General features: G+C 45.1%; 1 protein-coding gene across 2 annotated transcripts in view; it reads left to right on the top strand.

Annotated features, from left to right (window-relative positions):
* LOC129818920 (ral guanine nucleotide dissociation stimulator-like) overlaps positions 1-19,372 on the top strand; it is an 82,687-nt gene that overhangs the window by 55,159 nt on the left and 8,156 nt on the right. For both annotated transcript variants that reach the window (XM_055875274.1, XM_055875273.1), the window contains exons 2-10: positions 4,534-4,868; positions 6,890-6,958; positions 7,501-7,694; positions 8,145-8,266; positions 8,918-9,133; positions 9,570-9,758; positions 13,282-13,359; positions 19,114-19,200; positions 19,325-19,357. In XM_055875274.1, coding sequence (XP_055731249.1) covers positions 4,534-4,868; positions 6,890-6,958; positions 7,501-7,694; positions 8,145-8,266; positions 8,918-9,133; positions 9,570-9,758; positions 13,282-13,359; positions 19,114-19,200; positions 19,325-19,357 — 1,323 coding nt within the window. The remainder of the gene's footprint in view (positions 1-4,533; positions 4,869-6,889; positions 6,959-7,500; positions 7,695-8,144; positions 8,267-8,917; positions 9,134-9,569; positions 9,759-13,281; positions 13,360-19,113; positions 19,201-19,324; positions 19,358-19,372) is intronic.

Below are 19,372 nucleotides of genomic sequence, written 5' to 3'. Positions count from 1 at the left end.
TTCCTTGTTTTACTATCCTTGTGGGGACTTTGGGGGATTTTAGGTCCCCACAGGGCTAGAAGAACAAGACCACACACACACACTGGAGTTGACAACTCTAACTCTCTGTGGAGTCAAAGTTATCTGGTGTGTGTTAGGTGACATGCCAGAACAGCCAGACAGGCCGGGGCCGGGACCAGACTACAGGGCAGACAGCCAGACAGGCCGGGACCAGACTACAGGGCTGATAGACAGACAGACAGACAGACAGACAGACCAGGGCCGGGACCAGACAACAGGGCTGATAGATAGACAGACAGGCAGACCACGGCCGTGACCAGACAACAGGGCTGATAGATAGACAGACAGACCAGGGCCGGGACCAGACAACAGGGCTGATAGATAGACAGACAGACCAGGGCCGGGACCAGACAACAGGGCTGATAGATAGATACACAGACAGGCCAGGGCCGGGACCAGACAACAGGGCTGATAGATAGATAGACAGACAGGCCAGGGCCGGGACCAGACAACAGGGCTGATAGATAGATAGACAGACAGGCCAGGGCCGGGACCAGACAACAGGGCTGATAGATAGATAGAAAGACAGGCCAGGGCCGGGACCAGACAACAGGGCTGATAGATAGATAGACAGACAGGCCAGGGCCGGGACCAGACAACAGGGCAGATAGATAGATAGACAGACAGGCCAGGGCCGGGACCAGACAACAGGGCTGATAGATAGATAGAAAGACAGGCCAGGGCCGGGACCAGACAACAGGGCTGATAGATAGATAGACAGACAGGCCAGGGCCGGGACCAGACAACAGGGCAGATAGATAGATAGACAGACAGGCCAGGGCCGGGACCAGACAACAGGGCTGATAGATAGATAGACAGACAGGTCAGGGCCGGGACCAGACAACAGGGCTGATAGATAGATAGACAGACAGGCCAGGGCCGGGACCAGACAACAGGGCTGATAGATAGATAGACAGACAGACCAGGGCCGGGACCAGACAACAGGGCTGATAGATAGATAGACAGACAGGCCAGGGCCGGGACCAGACAACAGGGCTGATAGATAGATAGACAGACAGACCAGGGCCGGGACCAGACAACAGGGCTGATAGATAGATAGACAGACAGGCCAGGGCCGGGACCAGACAACAGGGCTGATAGATAGATAGACAGACAGACCAGGGCCGGGACCAGACAACAGGGCTGATAGATAGATAGACAGACAGGCCAGGGAGGCAAGCAGGCAAAACAACAACAATGCAGCATCTGTGTCCGCTCTCCTTGAGCGATTACATTCCCTCACCCTGCCAAACACTTCTGTGTTTTCTTCTTATCCCCCTCATGTGGAAGAGGCGCTCTCTATTTCTCTCTCTCTCTTTGTTCTTGAAGTCATTTTACAATGGTACTGTGTATCATTATTTGAGTATAGTTTGTTTATCGACATGTCTGTAGACATTTGTCGTATCGACATCATGAAGATTCTATTGTCATCTGACATCAAACTTGACATTGTCGTTAGGAAGAAGTATAAACACAAAAGGCAGCCTCTGCATGACATCAGCAACCCGATGCTCCAAACAGCAGACGTTCTATATTTTAACACCAATAAACCCATCTGTTTAAAAATGAATTCGGTAATTGTCAACCTAGCAGCAAGCCAGGCAACGAAAAGCAATTTTCTAAACAATGTTTTGGTTCGTTGTTAGCTAGCTGGCTAACCAGTTTAAATAATGACCAGAGGATAGCTGACAGCGTCTTAACTTTAGCTACTTTTGATTTATTATCACAGGAAAATAAACACACAACAACATTATTGTTTGCAAGGTAATGGTGAGCTTACAGAAAATAACATTACTGCCACAGTGTGACCAAATAAAAGTAGGTCATTCTATCAGAGAATTGTAGAACTCCTGCATCATCTTGTCACAGGAGGATTTGGTCTGGTTGCTGTGGCAGTCCAGTAACCGCAGCAACGGATGTTGCGACAATCTCCTAGACTTCAACTTGTTTCATGTCTGTGACTGACAGTCGCAGCGACTTTCTACAGACATTCCTCCAGAGTATAAATGAAATGTCGTTGTCACATTCTCATTGTCTACGGACATGTCGTTAGACCAAGTATAAACTGGCCTTAACATATCAAATTCTCCCAATCTGTAACGATCTTCGTCTTCATCGGATGAGGAGTAGGAAGGATCGGACCAAAATGCAGCATTGTAAGTGTCCATGATAATTTATTATATCAGAAAATGAAAAATACAAAATAACAAAGAGAATGAAAGAAATGAAAATCGAAACAGTTCTGTATGGTGAAAAACACAGACACAGAAAATAACCACCCACAAACAAAAGTGGGAAAACAGGCTACCTAAGTATGGTTCTCAATCAGAGACAACGACTGACAGCTGCCTCTGATTGGGAACCATACCAGGCCTAAACATAGAAATACAACACCTAGACATACAACATAGAATACCCACCCACATCACACCCTGATCAAACAAAAAACAGAAACATACAAAGCAATCTACGGTCAGGGCGTGACACAATCAAAGTCTTGAATAAAGACTATGGTTAGTTTATTAGTAGAATCGTTACTGCTTGGCTAGAATAAAAGCCTGCTCCATACAGGATAAGATTGCCCATCTTTCGCTTTAGCATGTAGATAAGTATGTATATTCCGACCCATATAATAGCTCAAGGAGCGTATCAGTCATGAGACTGACTGATTATATAGTCAGACACCACAGCAGGATAACATCTGTTCTAAGATCAGCCCCTTGGCAGACACTGATACTGCATGTGCAACACAGCACAAGCTCACGTTTGAGTAAATATTTATACAACATGTTTTATGATATCTAATATTTTCCAGACGAGTTTCAGTCCGGCTCAAAACTTCCTCAACACGACCCAGAAAGGGAACGCAGGCTGTCTGCCTTCAACTTCAGACTGTTGACCCATCTGATTGCGTGGGTGTCCTCTATCCGTGGTTTAATGAAATTGGATAGTTGAATAGAGTGTCTTGGCAGTGGCTTTCGACATTGTGATCAAAACTTTCCATTGTGGAAAGGGACAAAGGCACAGTCAATCAGTGCAACCTCAGATAAATGCAATCATCAATTTATTTAAACAATTTTTGAAACAAGCGCAGTGAAACAAGTGCCGTGAAACAAGTGCAGTGCTGGAAAGCCTAAAGCAATAGCAGCTACTTTAACAACTACTATTTTTAAAATATCACCCAGTGTGTCAGCAGGCAGTCATAATGTCCATCCTCTACAGCACAGCTGTTCGGTCCTCACTCTGTTTACGTCTGTCCGCTTCTGCTATCAGGCCTTATCCACATCCTGTGTGCCATCCGATAAGAAGGCCATGCTCTGTGCTGTGCCCTGTGTTGTGTCGTGCTGGCGAGGCGAGCAGCTGCCCGAGGAACCAAAAACTACTGGGAACATGCCGTGGCATAACGTTGCGTGCCAGAATTGTTTTTGGCACTCAATTTCGAGTGTTATTGCGTTGGACTCTGATATAAAAATAACCCATATTGAAGAAGTGGGTCACAGGATGATGGAGGGAGTATTGTTTGGCCAGACTGGTATGGGTGTTAGTGCAACAAATCAACAGAAGGAAAGGCGTTGTGATGTGGTCTGTCACTGGAAAATGGAGTTATAGCCTAGAGCAGAGGCAAATAAAATCAATTCCTTCTAAAAGCAATAATACCAATAACATGTGGCGGGGAATACTCGAATACTGTATTGCACAGCAATAGTCTGTTAATCAAGGGTTATATGTACTGTAGTATACAGCAATAGTATATACATCAGTGGTTATGCATTTTATTACATAGCAATAGTCTATTAATCAAAGGTTATATGTACTGTACTATTAATCAATGGTTCTATGTATTGTATTACACAGCAATAGTCTATTAATCAATGGTTATATGTACTGTATTACATAGCAATAGTCTATTAATCAATGGTTATATGTACTGTATTACACAGCAATAGTCTATTAATCAATGGTTATGTACTGTATTACATAGCAATAGTCTATTAATCAATGGTTATGTACTGTATTACATAGCAATAGTTTATTAATCAATGGTTCTATGTACTGTATTACATAGCAATAGTCTATTAATCAATGGTTATATGTACTGTATTACACAGCAATAGTCTATTAATCAATGGTTATGTACTGTATTACATAGCAATAGTCTATTAATCAATGGTTATGTACTGTATTACATAGCAATAGTTTATTAATCAATGGTTCTATGTACTGTATTACATAGCAATAGTCTATTAATCAATGGTTATATGTACTGTATTACATAGCAATAGTGTATTAATCAATGGTTCTATGTATTGCATCGTTCAATGTGTAACTAAAGTAAAAGCCAGCTCCAATCTTTTAGAGAAATAGTTAAATTAGTATGGACCAGGCTTCATTTGGTTTTCACGTGTGTCATAGCCCCTGGAAGTAAACAAGATGATCTAACCCTCTCTCTCTCTCTTTCCCTCTGTCTTCCAGAATACGACCCAGGAGATCGGTGAGGAGGTGGAGGACGGGGCGGTGTACACCATCACCCTGCGGAAGGTTCAGATGCTCCACCACCACCACCACCATCCTGGCCATCACAGTGGCGGCAGCGGGGCTAGTAAGGGCCAGCGCTGGCTGGGTGTAGAGACGGACGCGGCCCTCAGCCTGTACGAGACGTGCAAGGTGCGCACCATCAAGGCAGGCACGCTGGAGAAGCTGGTGGAGTACATGGTCCGGGGCAACGATTCCACCTACGTCACCATCTTCCTCTGCACCTACCGCTCCTTCACCTCCACCAAGCAGGTCCTGGACCTATTGCTCAACAGGTGAGTAGAGGGAGGGCGGAGAGACAGAGGGCGGGATAGATGGATGAATTTACAGATGGATGGATAGATCCATCGGTTGATTGGTGGAAGAATTATAGATGGATGGAAAAGCTGGGTGGATGGAGATACACATAAATGACAGGATGAATGGAGGATGGATGGGTGGATGAGAGGATGGATAGATGGGTGGAGGAGAGGATGGATGGGTGGGTGGAGGAGAGGATTAATGGGTGGGTGGATGGGTGGAGGAGAGGATGGATGGGTGGATGGATGGGTGGAGGAGAGGATGGATGGGTGGATGGATGGGTGGAGGAGAGGATGGATGGGTGGGTGGAGGAGAGGATGGATGGGTGGATGGATGGGTGGAGGAGAGGATGGGTGGGTGGAGGAGAGGATGGATGGGTGGAGGAGAGGATGGGTGGATGGGTGGAGGAGAGGATGGGTGGATGGGTGGAGGAGAGGATGGATGGGTGGGTGGAGGAGAGGATGGATGGGTGGGTGGAGGAGAGGATGGATGGGTGGGTGGATGGGTGGAGGAGAGGATGGATGGGTGTGTGGAGGAGAGGATGGATGGGTGGGTGGAGGAGAGGATGGATGGGTGGGTGGATGAGAAGATGGATGGATGGATGGATGGATGGGTGGATGGAAAATCTGGGTGGATGGCGATACACAAATTACTGGATGAATGGATGGGTGGATGAGAGGATGGGTGGGGGGGGTGGATGAGAGGATGGATGGGTGGATGAGAGCATGGAAAATCTGGGTGGATGGAGACACACATAAATGACTGGATGAATGGATGGGTGGATGAGAGGATGGGTGGGTGGAGGATGGATGGATGGATGGATGGGTGGAGGATGGATGGGTGGGTGGAGGATGGATGGATGGGTGGGTGGAGGAGAGGATGGATGGGTGGGTGGATGAGAAGATGGGTGGATGGATGGATGGATGGGTGGATGAGAGGATGGAAAATCTGGGTGGATGGCGATACACAAATTACTGGATGAATGGATGGGTGGATGAGAGGATGGGTGTGTGGATGAGAGCATGGAAAATCTGGGTGGATGGAGATACACATAAATGACTGGATGAATGGATGGGTGGATGAGAGGATGGGCGGGGGGTGGATGAGAGGATGGATGGGTGGATGAGAGCATGGACAATCTGGGTGGATGGAGATACACATAAATGACTGGATGAATGGATGGGTGGATGAGATGATGGGTGGGTGGAGGAGAGGATGGATGGATGGGTGGGTGGAGGAGAGGATGGATGGGTGGGTGGATGAGAAGATGGGTGGATGGATGGATGGGTGGATGAGAGGATGGATGTGTGGATGGATGGATGGGTGGAGGAGAGAATGGGTGGATGAGAGAGTAGATGGATGGATGGATGAGAGGGTAGATGGGTTGGGTGGGTGGATGAGAGGATGGATGGGTGACTGAGAGGATTGAATATCTGGGTGGATGGAGGGGATGGGTGGACACATAAATTAATGGATGGGTGGATGAGAGGATGGATGAGTGGATTAATGGATGGGTGGGTGGGTGGGTGGGTGGTTGAGAGGGTGAGTGGATGGATGGGTGGGTGGGTGGGTGGGTGAAGGAGAGGATGGATGAGGGGATGGATGGATGGGTGGGTGGGTGGGTGGGTGGGTGGGTGAATGAGAGGATGGATGGGTGGGTAGATGAGAGGGTGGGTGGGTGGATGGGTGGAGGAGAGGATGGGTGGGTGAGAGAATGGGTGAATGAGAGGATGGATGGATGGATGAGTGGGTGGAGGAGAGGATGGATGAGTGGGTGGAGGAGAGGATGGATGAGTGGGTGGAGGAGAGGATGGGTGGATGAGTGGATGGATGGATGGATGGATGGATGGATGGATGGGTAGGTGAGAGGATGTATAGGTGGGTGGATGGATGGGTGGAGGAGAGGATGGGTGGAGGAGAGAAAGGGTGGATGGATGGGTGGAGGAGGAGAGGATGGATGGATGGATGACTAACAAACTGATTACTCTGGGTTCAGGTATGCCAAACTCCAGCTTGGATCAGAGGGCCACAGACTGACTCACGACGATCGTACAGAACTGAGGAAGTAAGTCTCTGTCTGACTAAGTCTCTATCTGACACATTGTGAACAATACATCTTACTCAAATAGCCTATTTTCAACACATACTGTACAGTAACAGAAGACCTTGTTAGACAATTTGCTTCATTTTCACACTTTGTTGCCTGGAATTTGTATTGCTTGCCTTATACCTCTGACATTCTTCTGAGACAGGAGGACACTTCATAAGTCGTGACATCCGCTCTACAAACGTGTACCTCTTTATTTCTCCATTGCATCAGTACTATCCTGCTGGCATAAGCAGTTCTGCCATTGGGAACATTGGATATGTTTCTATTGTGTTCATATGGGTGTTGTATCGCGTTACAAAGTTCGTCATTGTCCTATATTTTGTGACCCATATCCTCAGGGGAAACATGTTGTATTTATCTCTTTCCTATCCTTCTCTGGTTTCATGGTAGTTAGTCTCTTTATCTACTGTATCTTTCCTACCTCTTCACCCTCTTTTTTAACATTATTAAAGGTAATATGTCATCCAAACACCTGTGTTTAACTCTCTCTTCCTCAGCACAATATCCTCCATCTTGGGGGCGTGGCTGGACCAGTATTCTGAGGACTTCTGGAAGCCTCCGGAGTACAGCTGCCTGCGACGGCTAATCTCCTACCTGCACCTCAACTTCCCAGGATCGGACCTGGAACGCCGCGCCTGCAACCTCCTGGCACACTTCCACCGCCAACAGCTCCAGGAGCCCGAGCACGAGTGTAAGATGACCGGCCGACTCCCAGCTGAACTTTTGACCTTTGACCCTGACCCCAGCTCCTCAACATGAGCATGGAGAGTCCAAAGAATTAGTATTAGTGGAAGGCCACAGATGTTTCCGGTGGTACTCCAAATCAGAGAACACTGTTGTTAGTCAATCCCTTAGGGAAAGTGTTACAGACAACCAATACCTTGTTGGCTTGTGTGTGGGTGTGTGTGTGTGAGAGAGAGATGTGGTCGTGGGTGTCAGGAAGCAAAGTCGAACCAACACAGTCAGATGCTCTAGTCTAGTACAACACATACCTGTATAGTCTTACAATACTTTGATCCACATCTTCCACGAAAGGTATATCTGAGTCTGTGGGCCCTCACTTCCCTACATTAAGTAGTTTACTAAACCCAGCAGTGTGTTTCATGTTATTTTGCTAATGAGTGGTGATGTTATCCCTCAGTGCTGGACCATGGTAGCTATCCGTTCACCCTACTGGAGGAGAATGGCTACGAGGATGAGCAGCTGGACTTCCTGAACTTTGACCCGGCAGTGGTAGCCGAGCAGTTCACCCTCATGGACGCGGTAGGATGCCAAAACATCACGAAACTCAGAAAACTTTAGTCCCAAATGCACATATTTGTGTACTAACAACATATAACAACATATCCCAATTAATAATTAACTCTGTCTTTGTTTTAGTTTTCTATGAAATTGTTGTCTATTATTTTCCATAATTTTCCATCGTGGTACTTTATAGTTTGAGTTGCTCTCTCATTGTTTTCGCAAAGTTCATGTGTATTTTTCCATGCCAGCGAGGCTCCTTGGATTTGATCGAAAATGAAAAATTAAACTCTGTAACTGTGTCCTGTTGGAGCAAAGGGGCTTCCTTGGCCGATCTTCAGGGGCTGTTAGATAAGACAGGTAGTGAGGACAGAAGACAGAGGGCTTTAGGCCCACACTGCTGTTGAGATTCCGCTCATAAACAAATGTCACTCCAAAAGCTTTCCTACCGGCGTTTATTAGGAGACTTGTGTGCAGCAGTCAATTTTATCAACTGTCCTCAAAGCCTTCTGAAGTATCTGCCTTTTTCTGATTTCTCCCTCGCTTCTGCATAGGAGTGAAAACATGTTCATCTCATCCAAAATACATCACTGGTTGCAGCAAGAAACCAATCCTCCATTTTGTTTGTCTTCCTCCAAACCCCCTCTTCTTTACTCCCCTTTTTCCTCATAGGAGCTCTTTAAGAAGGTGGTCCCCTACCACTGTCTGGGGAGTATTTGGTCGCAGAGGGACAAGAAGGGCAAGGAACACCTGGCGCCCACCATCCGTGCCACCGTCACCCAGTTCAACTGCGTCACCAACTGTGTCATCGCCACATGCCTGAGCGAGCGCTCGCTCAAACCAACGCAGCGCGCCAAGCTGGTGGAGCGCTGGATCGAAGTGGCCAGGGTGAGACACTGTTGTTAGCAGGAGTTGGTGTGGGATTACATTTTCATTTGAGTCATTTAGCAGACGCTCTTAGCCAGAGCAATTTAGTAGTGAGCGCATACATTTTCATACTTTTTTTTCATACTGATCCCCCATGGGAATCAAACCCACAACCCTGGCGTTGCAAGTGCCATGCTTTACCAACTGAGCTACACGGGTAGAGCATGGTGTCCTTCCCCTTCAGTCCTGCAGAGGTGCAGTTTGTGTTGTGTAGCATGATGATTACAGTACCCATAATGCTCTGTTCCAAAGAGTTGGTCTTATTTCAGTAAAACAATTCTGAAGCTTATCTAGTGGTGTTCTGTCTCCTTACCAATACATTGGATTGATTTGCCCCTGGTGCTGAATTGAGTCCATTGATATTCATCTGAATATTTACTGTCTTTTTTCTCTTCAGGAGTGTCGAATCCTGAAGAACTTTTCTTCACTGCGGGCTATCCTGTCTGCTCTGCAGTGCAACCCGGTCCACCGGCTGAAGAGGACATGGGACGAGGTGTCCAGGGAGAACTTCCGCATCTTCCACGAGTTGTCAGAAATCTTCTCTGACGAGAATAACCATTCACTCAGCAGAGAGCTGCTCATTAAGGTAGGGTGTGTGTGTGTGTGTGTGTGTGTGTGTGTGTGTGTGTGTGTGTGTGTGTGTGTGTGTGTGTGTGTGTGTGTGTGTGTGTGTGTGTGTGTGTGTGTGTGTGTGTGTGTGTGTGTGTGTGTGTGTGTGTGTGTGTGTGTGTGTGTGTGTGTGTGTGTGTTAGTGAAGGAGTACCCTTAGAGTGGTGTGACCTCACACAAGGGAAACCCCATCACTCCACTGCCTGAAATCAGAGGACTACTGTAATCAGAGTAGTGTGTGTATATATTTGTTTTGCTAATGCTTTATTGATTCTGCCCCCCAAACACAAATGTGCTCTCTCACACACACATTCACACTCTGATTATAGTAGTGCTCTGATTTCGGGCAGTTAGAGTGATGGGGTTTCCCTTGTGTGAGGTCACACCACTCTATGGGTACTCCTGCGCTCACACTGACGGTGTCATCACCCAAGATCAGATGACAGTGTTACCCTGCAGTAGCATCATGGTGTAACAGGGTGTGGTCACACACTACCCTGCAGTAGCATCATGGGGTGACGGCATGTGCATGCGAATGTGACGCACTTGGAGACGGAAATAAAGGACATCCTGAAAGTCATTTCCAGCACATAAAAACACAAAGTGAAAAACAAAGTATGGGATTTTGTCGTCTGAAGTTTTCTATCTTAGTTCAATATCTTGGTGAGATATTTGGTCATCCTCCCAATGAGAAGAGTTCTTAGCTAACAATGTAATGCGCTTTGGACACTTGGCAACATGATTCATATAGCCAATCCATTATCAACTGTTATGGAACAGCATAGAACAGTACAGAACAGTATAGCATTATAGCAGTATAGAACAGAACAGTACAGAACAGTACAGTACAGAATAGTATAGCAGTATAGAACAGAATAGTATAGCAGTATAGAACAGAACAGTACAGAACAGTATAGCAGTATAGAACAGTATAGCAGTATAGAACAGTACAGTACAGAACAGTATAGCAGTATAGAACAGAATAGTATAGCAGTATAGAACAGAACAGTACAGAACAGTATAGCAGTATAGAACAGAACAGTATAGCAGTATAGAACAGAACAGTATAGCAGTATAGAACAGAACAGTATAGCAGTATAGAACAGAACAGTACAGCAGTATAGAACAGAACAGTACAGAACAGTATAGCAGTATAGAACAGAACAGTACAGAACAGTATAGCAGTATAGAACAGAACAGTACAGAACAGTATAGCAGTATAGAACAGAACAGTACAGAACAGTATAGCAGTATAGAACAGAACAGTACAGAACAGTATAGCAGTATAGAACAGAACAGTACAGAACAGTATAGCAGTATAGAACAGAACAGTACAGAACAGTATAGCAGTATAGAACAGTACAGTACAGAACAGTATAGCAGTATAGAACAGAACAGTATAGCAGTATAGAACAGAACAGTATAGCAGTATAGAACAGAACAGTACAGAACAGTATAGCAGTATAGAACAGAACAGTACAGAACAGTATAGCAGTATAGAACAGAACAGTATAGCAGTATAGAACAGAACAGTATAGCAGTATAGAACAGAACAGTATAGCAGTATAGAACAGAACAGTACAGCAGTATAGAACAGAATAGTATAGCAGTATAGAACAGAACAGTACAGAACAGTATAGCAGTATAGAACAGAACAGTATAGCAGTATAGAACAGAACAGTATAGCAGTATAGAACAGAACAGTATAGCAGTATAGAACAGAATAGTACAGAACAGTATAGCAGTATAGAACAGTATAGCAGTATAGTACAGAACAGTATAGCAGTATAGTACAGAACAGTATAGCAGTATAGAACAGTATAGCAGTATAGTACAGAACAGTATAGCAGTATAGAACAGAATAGTATAGCAGTATAGAACAGTATAGCAGTATAGTACAGAACAGTATAGCAGTATAGAACAGAATAGTATAGCAGTATAGAACAGAACAGAACAGTACAGAACAGTATAGCAGTATGGAACAGAATAGTATAGCAGTATAGAACAGAACAGTATAGCAGTATGGAACAGAATAGTATAGCAGTATAGAACAGAACAGTACAGAACAGTACAGTACAGAACAGTATAGCAGTATAGAACAGTATAGAACAGAACAGTACAGAACAGTATAGCAGTATAGAACAGAATAGTATAGCAGTATAGAACAGTACAGAACAGTATAGCAGTATAGAACAGAACAGTACAGAACAGTATAGCAGTATAGAACAGAATAGTATAGCAGTATAGAACAGTACAGAACAGTATAGCAGTATAGAACAGAATAGTATAGCAGTATAGAACAGAACAGTACAGAACAGTATAGAACAGAACAGTACAGAACAGAACAGTATAGAACAGAACAGTACAGAACAGAACAGTACAGAACAGAACAGTATAGAACAGAACAGAACAGTACAGAACAGAAAAGTATAGAACAGAACAGTACAGAACAGTATAGAACAGAACAGTACAGAACAGAACAGTATAGAACAGTATAGCAGTATGGAACAGAACAGTACAGAACAGTATAGCAGTACAGAACAGTATAGAACAGAACAGTACAGAACAGTATAGCACTATGGAACAGAATAGTATACAGTATAGAACAGTACAGAACAGTACAGAACAGTATAGCAGTATGGAACAGAATAGTATAGCAATATAGAACAGTACAGTACAGTACAGAACAGTATAGCAGTATGGAACAGAATAGTATAGCAGTATAGAACAGAACAGTACAGAACAGTATAGCAGTATAGTACAGAACAGTACAGAACAGAACAGTACAGAACAGTACAGAACAGTATAGCAGTATAGAACAGAACATTATAGCAGTATAGAACAGTACAGTACAGAACAGTATAGCAGTATAGAACAGAACAGTACAGAACAGTATAGCAGTATGGAACAGAATAGTATAGCAGTATAGAACAGAACAGTATAGCAGTATAGAACAGTATAGCAGTATAGAACAGAACAGTATAGCAGTATAGAACAGAATAGTATAGCAGTATAGAACAGTACAGCAGTATAGAACAGAACAGTACAGAACAGAACCGTATAAAGGTCATCTGGTTGTTCTGGTGGGTGGTCTTGACTTGGGCGTGGGGGTGTGAGACTGTGCAAGTGTTATGTAGGGGGGCAACTAAGCCTACTTACACACATATAGACCTCAAACCCTGACATTCCCCAAATTCCAGAACAAACACACACATACATACGTCAGGGTATCTAGAGGTTGGCCGCTATGTGTGTTTGGGGGGGGGGGGGGGGGTGGGCAACTTGGGAATATCCCCCCTCCCTGATACTCTGCTGTAGAATGTGGGAGAGTGTATGTTCACCATTTGATAGCTTGATAAATGATAAGCACGGTGCGCATTCCAGGAAAAGTGTGTATTCTTTCATTTAATTTAACAGAAACCAGTGTTATCTGATTGCTGAAGTAGGGGCTTAGGCTTTAGATCTCACTGTGAATGTTGTCCGTTATCTTTTCTGTTTAGGAAGGCACGTCCAAATTCGCTACCCTGGAAATAAACCCCAAACGAGCCCAGAAGAGACAGCAGCAACCCCGAGATCTGGTAAGGACATTAAGAGAGAGGCAATGTAAGAAAGGAGGGAGGGAGGGAGGCTAAGATGGAGTGGACTTAGAGAGACACAAAATACTAGAAAGATTGAAGAGGAAGAAAGAAGTGGCTTTTACGAAAATGGAGGATGACATGAAAAACATGGAGAAGCAGAGAGAGAGATGACATGAAAAACATGGAGAAAGCAGAGAGAGCGAGATGACATGAAAAACATGGAGAAAGCAGAGAGAGAGAGATGACATGAAAAACATGGAGAAAGCAGAGAGAGAGATGACATGAAAAACATGGAGAAAGCAGAGAGAGAGAGATGACATGAAAAACATGGAGAAAGCAGAGAGAGAGAGATGACATGAAAAGCAGGGAGAAAGCAGAGAGAGAGATGACATGAAAAGCAGGGAGAAAGCCGAGAGAGAGATGACATGAAAAGCAGGGAGAAAGCCGAGAGAGAGATGATGTGAAAAACATGGAGAAAGCAGAGAGAGAGAGATGACATGAAAAACATGGAGAAAGCAGAGAGAGAGAGATGACATGAAAAGCAGGGAGAAAGCAGAGAGAGAGATGACGTGAAAAGCAGGGAGAAAGCCGAGAGAGAGATGACATGAAAAGCAGGGAGAAAGCAGAGAGAGAGATGATGTGAAAAGCAGGGAGAAAGCAGAGAGAGAGATGACATGAAAAGCAGGGAGAAAGATGACGTGAAAAGCAGGGAGAAAGCAGAGAGAGAGATGACATGAAAAGCAGGGAGAAAGCAGAGAGAGAGATGACATGAAAAGCAGGGAGAAAGCAGAGAGAGAGATGACATGAAAAGCAGGGAGAAAGCAGAGAGAGAGATGACATGAAAAGCAGAGAGAAAGCAGAGAGAGAGATGACATGAAAAACATGGAGAAAGCAGAGAGAGAGAGATGACATGAAAAGCAGAGAGAAAGCAGAGAGAGAGATGACGTGAAAAGCAGGGAGAAAGCAGAGAGAGAGATGACATGAAAAGCAGGGAGAAAGCAGAGAGAGAGATGACATGAAAAGCAGAGAGAAAGCAGAGAGAGAGAGATGAAATGTTCTGACAGACAGAGGAGGAGAGAGTATAGGGGAGGTCAAAAAATGAAGACCGAGTGAGAGCCAGAGAGCCTTACAAGAGCGACTTACAGTTAGTGCATTCATCCTAAGATAGTTAGGTGAGGGATAGCTAGAGGGACAGAAAGAGGGACAGAGAGACAAAGAGGGAAAGATATAAATGAAACAAGAGGGAGAGAGAGGTGACAGATGTAGTCAAAGCACCCCCATCTTGGCCCTTTAGATTAGACAGGCTGGAGTAATTGTTTTTTTTAAGCTGTGTCAGGAAGTGTTCCAGCGGGCAAGACGCCACAGAATAGAAAACAAGCGGGCCCTCTGTCCTCACTGAACTCTGCTGACACGCTCACTCACACACAGTCACACATGCTCCTATTGCCATTTTTGCTGGTTCGAATCCCTGAGCCGACTAGGCGAAGAATCTGTCTGTGCCCTTCAGCAAGGCACTTAACCCAAATTGCTCCTGTAAGTCGCTCTGGATAAGAGTGTCTGCTAAATGACTCAAATGTAAATTTTATGGATCAATGCTCTCTCACCCTTTCACTCTCACTCATCTGCTCCACTTTAAAATCACTCCCTTTGAAATTTACCCACTTTGTAGTAAATGGCTGTCATGGATGCCTCTAATGAAAATAGCTTAGAGGTGCAGTATTTTTCTGTTCACAATAAGAGGATTCATGTCATTGTTCTCTCTGTGGTGTATAGAATTAGAAGGAATAAGAAGGGACACACCGCCCTCTAGTGGTTGTTTGGGGAATCAATCTGACTCTCAAAATGCTCACAGCTCACTCTAGTGGTGATATGCAACTTTACAGCTTAATTTGACTGTAATTACAATGTAATCATATGACAATTGCACATTTATTAAACTGGGAACAGTAGCCAGCTGTAGATAGCTCATTTATATAAGCAGTGTCCACAGAGGGAGATGCAGAGATTTAATTATTGATTTCCATATACTTTTTTCCCCCTGATGAAAAATGTATGTTACTCATATTTAATCACTAGCAAAGTCATGCATGCACGTGTACACACACACATACACACACACACACACACATAACATCGACCGGTTTCATTAGAAAATGCATCAGTGACGTTGTACCCACGGTGAGGGTTCGCTGCTTCCCCAATCAAAAGTCCTGGATTAACACCAAGGTTGGCACTAAACTAAAGGACAAGGCTACCCCACACAGAGCTATCGTAGACAACCCTGAGGCTATGGCCGAGGGCAGGATTAAGTACAAGAAGTCCCGCTATGACCTCCACAGAGTCCTCAAACTAGCAAAAAGACAATATAGGAATAAGGTGGAATCATACTACACAGGCTCCGACGCCACCCGCATGTGGCAGGGGCTATAGTCCACGAACTCAATGCATTTTATGAACGCTTTGACATCGAGCCGGGTGTGAGTGCTGTCACTGACCCAGAGGACTAATCTCGCTCTCCAAGGCCGACGTGAGAAGGGTCTTTAATCAGGTCAACACCTGCAAGGTCGCGGGCCCCGACGGTTTACCAGGGCACGTTCTCAGCATGCGCAGAACAGCTGGCAGGCATATTCACGGTCATTTTCAACCTCTCCTTGTCCCAGTATGTAATCCCCACGTTTTAAGATGACCACAATGATCCCTGTTACTGAGATCTCTTAAGGCTTCATGCCACAATGATTTACCGCCCTGTAGCACTCACTTCTGTGAAGTGCTAATGAAGTGCTTTGAGAGGCTGGTTATGGCACACATTAACTCCACCATTCCAGCCACTCCAATTTGCATACTGCCCCAACAGACCCCATAGACCCACTCCAATTGCTCCCCACACTGCCCCAACAGACCCACTCCAATTGCTCCCCACACTGCCCCAACAGACCCCATAGACCCACTCCAATTGCTCCCCACACTGCCCTCACCCACCTAGATAAGAGGAATAACTACAGTGCATTCGGAAAGTATTCAGACCCTTGATTTTTTCCCACGTTTCATCCTTATTCTAAAATTGATTAAATCGTTTTTTCCCCCTCATCAATCTACACACAATACCCCATAATGACAAAGCAAAAACATGTTTTTAGAAATCTTTGCAAATTTATTACAAACAAAAAACGGAAATATCACATTTCCATAAGTATTCAAACCCTTTACTCAGTACTTTGTTGAAGCACCTTTGGTATGACACTACAAGCTTGGCACACCTGTATTTGGGGAGTTTCTCCCATTCTTCTCTGCAGATCCTCTCAAGCTCTGTCAGGTTGGAGGGGGAGCGTTGTTTCACAGCTATTTTCAGGTCTCTCCAGAGATGATCGATCGGGTTCAAGTCCGGTCTCTGGCTGGAACACTCAATGATGTTCAGAGACTTGTCCCGAAGCCACTCCTGCGTTGTCTTGGCTGTGTGCTTAGGGTCGTTGTCCTGTTGGAAAGTGAACACTCGCCCCAGTCTGAGGTCCTGAGCGCTCTGGAGCAGGTTTTTGTACTTTGCTCCATTCATCTTTCCCTCGATTCTGACTAGTCTCCCAGTCCCTGCTGCTGAAAAATATCCCCACAACATGATGCTGCCACCACCATGATTCACCGTAGGGATGGTGCCAGGTTTCCTCCAGATGTGATGCTTGGCATTCAGGGCAAAGAGTTCAATCTTTCATCAGACCAGAGAATCTCGTTTCTCATGGTCTGAGAGTCCTTTAGGTGCCTTTTGGCAAACTCCAAGCGGGCTGTCATGTGTCTTTTACTCAGGAGAGGCTTCTGTCTGGCCACTCTACCATAAAGGCCTGATTGTTGGAGTGCTGCAGAGATGGCTGTCCTTCTGGAAGGTTCTCCCATCTCCACAGAGGAGCTCTGTCAGAGTGACCATCGGATTCTTTGTCACCTCCCTGACTAGGGCCCTTCTCCCCCAATTGCTCAGTTTGGCCGGGCGGCCAGCTCTAGGGAAGTCTTAGTGGTTCCAAACTTTTTCCATTTAAGAATGTTCTTGGGGACCTTCAATGCTGCAGACATTTTTTGGTACCCTTCCCCAGATTTGTGCCTCAACACAATCCTGTCTCGGAGATCTACAGACAATTCCTTCGACATCATGGCTTGATTTTTGCTCTGACATGCACTGTCAACTGTGGTCCTTATATAGATGCGTGTGTGCCTTTCCAAATCATGTCCAATAGATTGTATTTACCACAGGTGGACTCCATTCTAGTTGTAGAAACATCTCAAGGTTGATCAATGGAAACTGGATGCACCTGAACTCAATTTCGAGTCTCATAGCAAAGGGTCTGAATACTTATGTAAATAAGCTATTTCTAAAAACCTGTTTTCACTTTGTCATTATAGGGTATTGTGTGTAGATTGATGAGGGGAAACAATTATTTAATCAATTTTAGAATAAAGCTGTAACGTAACAAAATGTGGAAAAAGTCAAGGTGTCTGAATACTTTCCAAATGCACTGTATGTGAGAATGCTGTTCATTGACTACAGCTCAGTATTTAACACCATTATCCCCTCCAAGCTCCTAACCAAGCTTAGGACTCTGGGTCTGAACACATACATCTGCAACTGGATCCTGGACTTGATGTGCCGACTCCAGGTGGTAAGGGTAGGCAACATCACCTCCACCACGCTGACCCTTAACACAGCAGCCCCACAGGGGTGTGTGCTTAGTCCCCTCCTGGACTCCCTGTTCACCTACGACTGTGTACTACTTCAACGGACGACTTCAACACCATTATAAAGTTCACTGATGACATGACGGTGGTAGGCCTGAGCACCGGCGACAATGAGTCAGCCAACAGGGAGGAGGTTAGTGTGGTGCCAGAGCAACAACCTCTCCCTCAACGTCAGCAAGACTAAGGAGCTGACCGTGGACTATAGGAAACAGGGGGGGGGGTGAGCACACCCCAATCCACATTGACGGGGCGGCAGTAGAGCAGGTCGACAGCTTCAAGTTCCTCGGTGTCCAAATCACTAAAGACTTAAAATGTCCAAACACACACAGTCATGAAGGAGCTACTGCACCTCTTCCACTCAGTAGGATGAAAAGGTTTGGCACGGACCCTCAAATCCTGAAAAGGTTCTACAGTTGTACCATTGAGAGCATATTGACTGACTGCATCACTGCTTGGTATGGCATTAGCACCGCCCTCGATCGCATGGCGCTATGTACATCACTGAGGACGAGCTCCCTGCCATCCAGGCCCTCTATGTCAGGCGGTGTGAAAAGAAGGCCCGGAAAATAATCAAAGACCCCAACCACCCAAGCCGTAGACTATTTTCTCTGCTGCCGCACGGCAAGAGGTGCGTCAAGTCTGACCCCAACAGGCTCTTGAACAGCTTCTATCCCCAAGCAATACAACTGATAAATAATTAACAAAATAACTACACAGACTGAGTTTACCTCGTATCTTTATTGACCTTTTTATTTCAGTCTCTCTGGACACTCACAGGGCCCTACACACACACACACACACACACTGTCACTCCAACACAAAAATATTTCCGGTATATAGTAAGTTTACTTACTTACTTTATTGTGTATTTCTTATTCTTATTTCTCGTGTGATTTTATTTCTCGTAATATATTGTTCTTGATTATTGCATTGTTGGGTTTTGATTTCACAGTACATTTCACAGTACTTGTGCATGTGACATTAAAACTTGAAACACACGCTAACACCAGTCTCTGCCTGCCTGTTTGTTTATTTCAGAGTGTGATGCAGGGGACCATTCCCTACCTGGGCACTTTCCTTACAGACCTAGTCATGATGGATACAGCCATGAAGGACTACCTGGACGTGAGTGGCTCACACGCACACACACGCTCGCGCGCGCACACCTACACACTCACACATCCCCTCTTTCCTCAAAATTACACACAACCCAATTTCTGTTCTGAATAACATATTTTCTTGTTTACAGGGAGGGCTGATCAATTTTGAGAAGAGGAGGAAGGTGAGAAATGCAATA

The sequence above is a fragment of the Salvelinus fontinalis genome, chromosome 21, assembly GCF_029448725.1.
Source record: "Salvelinus fontinalis isolate EN_2023a chromosome 21, ASM2944872v1, whole genome shotgun sequence".
NCBI lineage: Eukaryota > Metazoa > Chordata > Actinopteri > Salmoniformes > Salmonidae > Salvelinus > Salvelinus fontinalis.
Note: the sequence above shows the minus strand (reverse complement) of the source record. Positions and strands in the feature narration are given on the sequence as shown.